This window comes from Gouania willdenowi, chromosome 6 (assembly GCF_900634775.1).
Source record: "Gouania willdenowi chromosome 6, fGouWil2.1, whole genome shotgun sequence".
NCBI lineage: Eukaryota > Metazoa > Chordata > Actinopteri > Blenniiformes > Gobiesocidae > Gouania > Gouania willdenowi.
The window spans coordinates 62,545,235-62,555,906 of record NC_041049.1 but is presented as its reverse complement, the minus strand read 5'-3'; the positions used below and the strand labels follow the sequence as shown (position 1 = coordinate 62,555,906).

The window sequence follows — 10,672 nt, the reverse complement described above, 5'->3', positions numbered from 1 at the left end:
AAAAGTAAATAAAAAAAACTCACATACATTTTTTTAAACATGGTATGTTACAAAAAGTTGCTGTTCCGTTTTAGCACGCGCAACTTTACAATCTGCGCCCCTTCGATGACTGCTATGTCTTTAGTAGTTGCATGTGAGGGACACGATGTTCTCTTGTATGTTATTGCTGTTGGACTTAAACGACCAATCAGCAGAGGGGGTGTTTCGCGCTATCCAATCACAGCGGCTGTTGTTGGGACGTGCAAGTTGCGCTGTGTCAGTACGAGCTAGTTTTCGCACAGTGTTTTATTCGGCTCTCCGGCTAAAGTCTCCGTGTTTCCCGGGAGAAGGCAGAGATTTCTGGGCCGCTGCTGCGGGCACAGATGGGGGGAAACAGTCCGAGCCATTTCCCCGAGGAGGAAGGAGCCGGAGGGGTGACTTTTGTGAAGGGCATACGGGTGAGTGTTAGCCTTCGGGACGACACACCCCCTTCGATTAAAAAATAATAATAACCCCATTTTCATTTATTTATTTATGGTTCTAACGTTTATTAAATAATTTAGATCACAAATAAAATAATCGTGGAACAAAAGTGACTCATAAAAAAATAAATCTGGCTCCAAACAGCTTTTTTTTTTTTTACACTCAGGCTTGTAATCATCACTGAACAGCTGTATTGTTTTTGTGGAAAAATTACTTTTGTAAAATAAAAGGTCATATATGATAATGATGATGTAAAAGTCAGTAGCATGATCTGGTGTTATTTGTATTTAAGGATTAAAAGTACAAGTAAAAAAGGACACCTGGATTATTCTTAAATAATCAAGTTTGACATCAGCATAAGAAACCCATGTTTTAAATTATTTTTTTTTCGAGTTGTTCCCTCTTTTTAAACTATTTAACTACGTACGCATTTTTGAACAGTGTGGGTTTCTACTGAAATCAGGTATTTTGTATATTTAATGACCATCCAAGACAGACATGGGCAAATTTTTGCGCCCCCCAAAGCAAATCCCTCAAAGAATGTAAATCAAGAAGTTGGAAGGAATATAAAGCCCAACATGATACACAAATTAACAGCAAAATGCTCAAAGTACACACAATGACTCCTCCACCACTTAAACAAACAAATTGACTACAAAAACAAATAAACAGCAACAAATTACAGAAAAGTTCCAAAGACACACAAACTGTCAACAAATTAACAGGAACATACAGAAAACGACAACAAAAATACAGAAAGTGACCCCAAAAATGCACAAATCGACAGATAAAATGCAGAAAATGACAGAAAAATACACACAATTACAACAAGAACACAAAAATAACAAAAACACACGTAATGACAAACAACCCAAAAAAAAAAAAAAAGACACAACCCTTTTACCCCCTGTATTAATGCTCTGATTGGTCGTTATTCTAAATGCTTACATGGATGTTGATAATGTGACCCACGGATCAGAAAATCACATTTTTGTGGCCCCCGCTGTGATAGAGTTGCCCATCCCTGATCTAAGAAGTACAATTAAAATATTTTAGGTTGAATATAGGGTCCCTTTAAAGTGGAACATAAATAAAAACTCAGCAAAACAACACACAGACAGACATAAACACCTAATGCTGATCAAAGTTTTCAAGTTAATCACAGAAATACTTATGATTACTGTATTTTATGGCATGTGAGTCATAATATATTTCCTTTTAAGGAGCAACTAATACAATGAAACAACGTGTCAGTTTTTGTGCTGCCAACTCATTGTAAAGAGTTCTATATGATGCTTTTTCGTTCGTAGTAACAATGGGTTCTACTAAGAGATGTAGCTATGTGTAGGTCAGTCTAGCTTATATATCTACAAGAAGTATTTACTGTGTCCATACTATCGCTACATGTTTACACACAACAACATAAATACCTGTAAAAATAGGGGAGGATTGTTTCCATACCTATAGAAAACACATAAATATGGAATGATAAAATTTTGTTGCAGATTGTTTTACCTGAAAATAACAAGTGTCATGAAGTATCCAGGCCACTATACTAATATTCAGACATGTGACTTATAGCAAGGTCAGACTTGATGGTCGATTTTTCCATGAAAATGGTAAATGTGGTGTTTGTCTAGTAGCAGGTGGCGGTAGCTGGCACATCCAGAGGTGGAAGTAACTGATTACAAGTACTCACGTTAATGTAATTGTGTTGCATTTTATGAATACTCGTTCTTTTTTGAGTATATTTCAAAATCAGTAATTTTACGTGTACTTAAGTATGTTTTAAAAGAAGTAAAGTAATTAGTTACATTTCTACACCTAACTGTTACTGAGTAAATTATTATTTATTGTTTTGAAATAATCAACGGACATTATGAAACTACAAAAAATGAAATGACCAGACAACAATCAAATGCATCACATCATAGCCGACCAATCAGAATAAACATAATACACGCTGACAAAACAGCTTTGAATGGAGGTTATTTTCTTAGTTTTACAGTTCATAAATGTATATATGTCAGTTTTGGGCGCCTGTGGCTCCGTGGTAGAGTGGGTCTTCCAATAACCGAAGGGTTGGGGGTTCAATGGCTCTATTCGAGTCATTGCCATTGTGTTCTTTGGCAAGGCACATAACAAAAGTAACTTGTAACTTTTACTTTGAATATTATTTAATGGAGCAGTTTTTTACGTTTGTTTTTTTTGCTCTCGTATTGTAGCTGTCGGACAAAGTCATCCACCGCATGAAGCAGACGTCAACACAGGGACGTCCTCTGCACACTCCTGAGCCCCAAACACCAGCGTCTCCTCCTCCAACCACAGCACCACCTCTACAGGAACCTCCATCAGTGGACCCCACCCCCACTGTAAAGCTGCTCCCGCCTCCACCTGTGAAGTTTCATTCTCTACCTCCGTCCTCCACCGAGCCACAGGCTTCATGTCAATCAGAGGCCTTTGTCCCCACTCAGCCTTCACCCTCTCCACCTGTTCAACTGGAGCCTCTGACTCCGCCTGCTGTGGAGCCGACTGTCCTACTTCCTACTGAGTCGTCTACACCACCTGCTACAGAGGACCTGCCTACACCTCCTGAAGCCCAACTATCCATCCTACAATCATCTCCTCCGTCAGAGGCTTTGTCTGATCCTCCATCTCCACCCTGTGAGCTCCAAACACCAATTTTGGCCTGTTCTGCTCCATCTCTTGAACCTCTGGAACCTATTGCTGCCTTACCTCCACTTTTGGAGCCTGTAAATGTTCCTGCCACTGTTGAATCTACATACATTGAAGCAGTAACCCCGCCAACCATTGTTGAACCTACGCCCGTTGAAGCAGTAACCCCGCCAACCTTTGTTGAAGCTACGCCCATTGAAGCAGTAACCCCACCAACCCCTGTTGAACCTACACCTATTGAAACAGTAACCCCACCAACCCCTGTTGAACCTACGCCCATTGAAGCAGTAACCCCACCAACCCCTGTTGAACCTACACCCATTGAAGCAGTAACCCCACCAACCCCTGTTGAACCTACACCCAATGAAGCAGTAACCCCACCAACCCCTGTTGAACCTACGCCCATTGAAACAGTAACCCCACCAACCCCTGTTGGACCTACGCCCATTGAAACAGTAACCCCACCAACCCATGTTGAACCTACGCCCATTGAAACAGTAACCCCACCAACCCCTGTTGAACCTACGCCTATTGAAGCAGTAACCCCACCAACCCCTGTTGAACCTACGCCTATTGAAGCAGTAACCCCACCAACCCCTGTTGAACCTACGCCTATTGAAACAGTAACCCCACCAACCCCTGTTGAAGTAGAAACACCATCGCCTCTCACTGAGTGGGCGGCTCCACCCTTTGCAGTCGTAGACGTGCTTGCTTTGGAGTCTCCTGCTGTGGAATCAATCCCCCCATGTGAAGACCTTCCACCTCCACCCTCGTCACATGTTGAACAGGTGTCCTTTACACAGCCTGCCATGGAGCCGATGTTGCTGACTTCCATCGAGTGCTCTACATCTCCTGCTGCAGAGGACCTGACTACACCTCCCATAGCCCAACTGTCTATTGACCCCGCCCCTCTGCCTTCACCTGCAGAACCATTACCTCTATCAGAGCCTTCATCTCCACCCTGTGAGCTTGAAACACCAACTTTGGTCTTTGACGCTCCATCCCTTGAATCCCATGAGCCCATCACTGCCTTACCTCCACCATTGGAGCCTGTTGTTGCTCCTCCTTCCACTTTTGAAGTTACACCCATTGAAGCAGTAACCCCACCCACTCCAGCTGAAGTAAAGGCACCATCATCTCATGTGGAGTTGACAGCTCCACCCACTGCAGTAGAAGACATGCCTGCGTTTCAGTCTCTCCCTGTTGATTCAACCCCTCCACCTCCTCTTCTACATGAGCCCATAGCACTTCCCGCTCCCACTCCAGATCTCACCTCTGAAGAGAAGCCCCCACCTTGTGAGTACGTGGAGCTGGCTGTGGAACTCACTGAAGCACCCAAAGGTGCAAACCAGTTGGAGCTCCCTCCTGGTGCACCAGCTGTCCCTGAGGGGCCTGCAGTTGAGACGCTGTCTGCTCCTGTTGTAGAGCATGAAGCAGCGATAGTGGTGACGGGTTCAACGCCTGCTGCTGAGGGTGAGTAGTATTAAATATACTTTAATAGTTCAGCAAGAACACGCTGCATACAGATCACCTCTCTAAGTGCTTTCACACCGAACGCAACGTCAGCAACTATAGTTGCTTAAATGGCCCTCATCGCTTCATTTACCCCATTGACATGAGGACCGGGGGAGGGATGTGGGGAGAAACTCATTGCCAATTGAACGTCGCGAAGCACCATCGATCAAAGTTGCTTGAAAAGTTCAGTTTTCAACTTTGAGCGACTTCCAGTGACTCAGATAACGTGATTTAGTCACTGGAATCACGCAAGTCGCGTCGTTTGAAGGGAGGTCACTTGACATTGCGTCATTTACATTGATTTTTAATGTAAATCGAGTCACCAGAGTTGCTGAAGTTGCATTCGGTGTGAACGCAACTTGAAATGAATGCTCTTCATACTTCTCAGAAAACTTTGTCACTTTAACAATGGTGCATTGTGGGAGGTAGAGGCGTAAAAGGTGTTTTTACATTGTGAGAAGTGTAGTTTTTTGTTGGCTCTCGGCACAAAGCAGCCATGTGTAACCTGTCCCTCAGTGATAAAGTTCCAGGTTGTATGTTAGGAGAGGATTATATATCACCTTTATCAGCAACCACCTGCTTCTTGTATGCCTCCCTGCACCCACTTAGCATGCAGAATTAGCTTAACGGAGAGAACTGTTGTTAGCAGCAGAAACAAGCCATTAGCAGTTAGGTGTTAGAAGTGCATAAATATGGTTAGCAACTGCAAAACAAATTAGAAAATGCACAAATATATGAATAAACGAAGGACTTTGGTGAATCGGCAACTGGTTGTGATCAGCTGATCACCCCAATACAGATCAATTTAATTCTCATAAAAGCCAACCATTAATGTTACAATGATGTGGCAGAAGTTCTGGCATTTCATTTGCACGGCCAAACTGTCCTCCCTCATTCTGTGCATGTCTATGCAGATTTATAATTTTCTGACATTGCCACCATCTTTGTTCCGAGCAACATGTCTTGCCACACATGCTTGTGCTGCAGCAAAGCATCTCTGATAAGACGCACAGAGTCAAAGCAGCAGCTCGTCCTTTGTTGTCGAACCTTCTGAAAATTTCTGCATAGAACCCCTTTAAACCGACACAGGTGACTCATCAATCATAGATGGGTAACTATCTTCCTCTATCATTATTCAAGAAAGTTGGATGACTGATGAATCACCTGGAAGACATATCGATCTACTGATGTTATGAATGGTCTCAACCCGAGTCAAACCTCCTCTAATATGAGATGTTGCATCTCAGGGGGCTTTCCATAAATACATTTTAAAAAATGTACACATTTAAAAGTTCGACTATGTCACTTTATTGGTTGATATTAAATGCTGTGAAAAGTAAGACTGTCATCAGACCACACCATGCATCTTTATAGCACTGTTGTGTACACGCTTGAGGTGTAAAGTAAACAGTGTAAAGTGGTGAGAACATTGAAAAACAGCTTGTAAAGTAAAAACAGGATCTGTTAAGATGTGTAAAGCCTACTGCTTGTCATAATAACTCTGATGTCTACATGTCAACATGCAGAGCAGCTCCTCTCTCCTGAGGCTGTCGAAAAAAAACTGAGGCAGGAGATCAAGGAGGAGATGCAGAGAAGCCTCGAAGATACGATCAACCAGAGGAGGCTGGAGCTTCAGCGACAGTAAGGAAGCAGGGCACCTGAAAAATAATACAATAAACATGTGGTATTTTAAATAATTTGATTTAAGACACAGACTGTATTAATCCATGTACCCTTCATTCTTTGGTTATTCCGTTTTAACTAAAAATAACAAAGAGTGTGGTTATTTTGTTTTAGTTACTTAAAACCAAAACAGAAATACAGAAACCACAAAAACCATAAAGCAGTGTTTTTTTGTTTTAAAACTAAACTAATTATATTTTTTTGCTTGAGAGATATTTGGATATTTACGCGGGAATTAGAGCGAGCGTTTAACCACGTCACATTCTGTCAGAGCTAACAGGATGGTCTAAATAGTATCCAGATAAACTGGTGACTGACTCTCGACTGTGAGGCTGGTGTGAGGAACAATAGGTGTTAGAACAAAAACAATTACAGTTTTTCTAGGGCAGTAAAAATATTTATTTTGCTTGTAATAATACCGCTAGCCACTAACGGCAACTGTCAAAACACATGGAAGTTGATCACTTTAAACGTGGAGCACCAGTAGACTCGTTACACCACCTCTGGTTCCTTTAATCACAAACTGTATGTGCATGCTTTTTGTTACATCCATTTTTTGTTTTGATTTATTAATGTATTAATAAAGTTTAAATTCGATTAAAATGGAATAACCAAAGAACGAAGGGTAGTCGGATTTGTATTACTTGTTAAATATTTGACATCTTAACTTGTAGATTTGATTGACAGTTGTAAACTCCACCACTCCACATTGATCTTCCATTAGAAAGGAACTCAAGTACAGGAGAGACTGGTGCCTCATTATATGCCGTGTGTGTGTTGTGCCTGTGAAGACTGGAGGAGATCCGGCTGGACGCTCATGCACAGGCCCAGGCTGCTGCTCAGGCTCTGGTGGAGGATCAGGTGAAGAAGACTCTGCAGGCGGAGAAGTCAGTGCACACACAGAAGCTGACGGAGGCCATCACCAAGGAGCGGCTGAAGACAGAAGACCAGAAGCTGATGGTGCAGCTCTATGTAAGCACATAGCAGGGGTGGGCGGGACTTTGGTGTATGTGTGTGTGTGTGAGGGTCCTTCTCCTGTCCCTGCTCTCACTGTGCTTCTCTCTTTCTCCTGCCCTGTTGTGGCCTCAGAGGATGGAGCTGAAGGTAAGACGGGGCTTTCCTTACTCCTGCATGTCCCGCCTTTTCCTTTCATTCTGCCCTGAGTTGTGTAGAAATTTGTGGACACTATGATGTGTCTGTCTGAGTGTCTGCATGCCTGGTGACATGTGAAACTCCTGCAGGCCCATCAGCTGGAGGAAAAGGAAAAGGAGCTGAAGAAACGCAACAATCTGCACAAAGAGCACGTGGCAAAGCTGGAGGCTAAGGTGAGAGAAGCAGAGCTGTCCAAAGGTGTCCCTATCAGTTAGTGTTGGAGCTCAAGAGCAAACATAGCAGGCGGGATTTAAATGAACATTTATTATAAATTAAACTACTATAATGTGTACAGTACATAATATAAACGCTGTCTTCTCACCTCATTAGTGCACCGAGTTTTACAGAGTGTCTGCTGAGAGCTTCCAGAAGGGGAAGGAGGAGACTCACAGTCGTTTTGCGTAAGTTCACTTTCAGTGTTTGTATTTAACACCATGGATGGATAGTTATTATGGAGATGCCTTGCTTTATGCGATACACGGTCCTGGAGGGCTGCAATCCTGCAGGTTTTGCTGTGTCTTCCCGCATTAACACACAATGGCCCTCATCTAGCAACTGTTCATATGCTCAGAAGTACATTTGACCAAATTGAGGCAAGCTTCGGTATTTATCAATTCTGAAGTGAGCGTATGTTACGATCAGATCTCACGTCAGGTCCGAGCTTGTGTATGCAAATCTCAGTGTGTGGATTTGTGGTACAGCACAGCCAAAGCTGACTGAGACTATGTAAGGGATTCATGAATTTGTTTTAATTTGTTATTTATTGTGCAGACAATTGAGGCCGATATAAACGTCAGTTTTCAGTGTGCTGTGAGGTTTGTTTGTAGTGCGCACAGGGGGGCAGACGTCACCTGCTCAGTAGCTGATGCTTCAGTGTTTTTTCTGAGTTCCTTAGTATATATGGTGGCCGACGGGTAAAAAACAGTGAAATGCTGCAAACACAGGAATGCTACACTCAGCCGTTTTGTTCTTTGTTGAATTCCTTTTGCTCTGACCAGTAACCTGCCTTGTGGTCGTTAATGACTCAGCGATGCAGTGAAACATTAACCCCTCAAATGGTTTGGCGTTTGTGTGCCTGGGTTGTGGCCCCTGGAGATACATGTAAGAGCTTTGGGTAATGGAGGAAGACAAGACCTGTAAGTAGGAAGCCGTAGCCAGACAACAAAAATGTCCCCCTTGTTTTATTAAGAAGTGTTGGGAGGTGGTAGACGTCTAAAAACCTGCAGGATTGCAACTCTCCAGGACCATGTTTGAACTTTTGAAACAGGTAAAGATTTTAAGTATGTATAAAAGGTCAAAAATCTGTTAAAGCAGAGGTTCTTAATTCATGGGTCTCACAAAGGGAGCATTGGAACTGTTTATCATGGGTCCTGAGAATTTTCTTAGTGTATAGACAAAATAATCTTGTTCTCTTGTTTTGAAGGGGAGTGCCCTCTGTTCACACTAAAACCAATAGGTGGCATTAACTTGGTAAATACTCTTATCAAAGTACTAGGATTTGCTGTGTTTACTTTAAGAAAAAAATGTTAAGGGATTTATCTCCACTCACTGGTGTAACCTAATATCCACATGGCTGTATTTGCTTTTACAGGTCATGTTGTCAGTGTTAAATGTCGGACGGAGAAGACTCAGTTGTAGTGTTTGCTGGACCAAAGCATTGTTACATTAAATGTGCCTCTTCTTTCCTCCTCAGCCGTTTCAACATTCAGCCGTTATGTGGCGAACTGCAAAGTCAGATTTTAAAGTGCTACCAGGAAAACACGGGACAAAGTCTCTCGTGCTCTGGGATCGCCTCGGCCTACATGCAGTGTGTGGACAACGCCAAGAAAGTATGAATTATTAGAGACAGAGATGCACCAATACTTTCTGAAAGCCATAACCAATAAAGCGCTATTTTCCCCCAATTTCGACCGTTCAATCGTTTCCATGTTTTGGTTAGCTTAGCAACGGGCTGAGGCTGAGCCGTGTCAAAGAGACAAGACTCCTTCTTGTCATCGACTCTGTTGCATTCACAACTTTACCTATGTTTAAGTTCAAATTATCTTAATATTTAGTGCTTTTTTTGGGTAAAAATTATATCAACCTATCATTTTATTGTTATAAAGATGGGATGCACGATAAATATCAACATCTGTGTGTTTTTCTCTTTAACTTACAGAACAAGTTGAGCACCGGCGGCTGATGAAGACATGCGTTTTTATGTCAAAGGACAGAAAAAAAAACACACAAATTACAGGTCATTGAAACCACATCCGTGTCACTTTTACACTTACATGTAAAAGGAAACTCCACGCTCAGCAGTTTCTTACATCACCATCACTGACTTAGTGCCGATACGGCAACATGTGGGATTGGTCATGTGGCTCTTAAAGCTCTGCAGCAATTTTGAAGGAACTCCACACCTTTCGTGTGTGGATTTTATTTTGAAAGCGCTGTGTATGTATGAGACATAAACACAGTGGAGGGGGATCATGGCTGCTTTAGTGTGCCTTTAAGTACAAATGCATGACAGATTGTTTGAGAGTTTGTTTGTACACATGGAAAACAATAAAGGCTGTTGTGGAAATACTGGACTGTTACAGACAGAATTATTGAATGGCTGGTTGACACAAGTTTGGATTGCAATTAATTTTGTATTGTCAACTTTAGAATAGAATAGCCTTTTTTTTTTTAAATCATAGTTACCACAAATCTGAAATGCTGCTCCTTAGTGTATACGATAAATAAGAAATAATTACATTGTAGGGAATAAAATACCACACATTCAATGACTTGTAGCATTATAACGATAATATATTATAAACATTGAATTAATTCATGCAGATGGAAGAAACATAATTTTAAATTGATCAGCCACAATGTTACACTAATGAGAAATGTGTTGTGGTGGTTCTGATTGTTTCCATTACATTTGAGGATGTGTATAACACACCTACGAAATAATTTTTGACATCCTTATTTCTCCAATCATCTTACAGTGTTCGACACCTAAAAATGCTTCCAGACCAAAAGGTTGGAATGTCCTCATTCATCATTAATCCATGAACAAAAGAGTACCAACATGTCATATAAGTCACATACCTAAACAATGACAGAACTTATGATTTTTAACACACAAGCAAAATAAAAACCATTGAGCAATGAGTTATTATTTTGATCATCTTTTATCTGCATTGTGTTTTTA

The 10,672-nt window shown here is 41.7% G+C and overlaps 1 protein-coding gene across 2 annotated transcripts; it reads left to right on the top strand.

Annotated features, from left to right (window-relative positions):
• Positions 1–224: 224 nt before the first annotated feature.
• LOC114465274 (proline-rich extensin-like protein EPR1) lies at positions 225–9,769 on the top strand. 2 transcript variants are annotated; one of them, XM_028450182.1, is made up of 9 exons: positions 225–437; positions 2,688–4,611; positions 6,180–6,294; positions 7,128–7,308; positions 7,426–7,440; positions 7,578–7,661; positions 7,819–7,889; positions 9,182–9,317; positions 9,647–9,769. In XM_028450182.1, exons 1-9 carry the CDS (start codon positions 363–365, stop codon positions 9,668–9,670), a joined length of 2,625 nt encoding a protein of 874 aa, XP_028305983.1. In that variant the 5' UTR covers positions 225–362; the 3' UTR covers positions 9,671–9,769. The 2 variants fall into 2 exon arrangements, with proteins under 2 accessions (XP_028305983.1, XP_028305984.1); XM_028450183.1 differs by lacking the exon at positions 7,426–7,440.
• Positions 9,770–10,672: the final 903 nt, after the last annotated feature.

Excerpts from the sequence above, each read along its gene's own strand:
- LOC114465274 (XM_028450182.1), top strand. The coding sequence starts at position 363 with ATGGGGGGAAACAGTCCGAGCCATTTCCCCGAGGAGGAAGGAGCCGGA. Across the intron at positions 6,295-7,127 it reads AGGCTGGAGCTTCAGCGACA|ACTGGAGGAGATCCGGCTGG; the intron begins GTAAGGAAGCAG and ends GTGCCTGTGAAG. Across the intron at positions 7,662-7,818 it reads TGGCAAAGCTGGAGGCTAAG|TGCACCGAGTTTTACAGAGT; the intron begins GTGAGAGAAGCA and ends TCACCTCATTAG.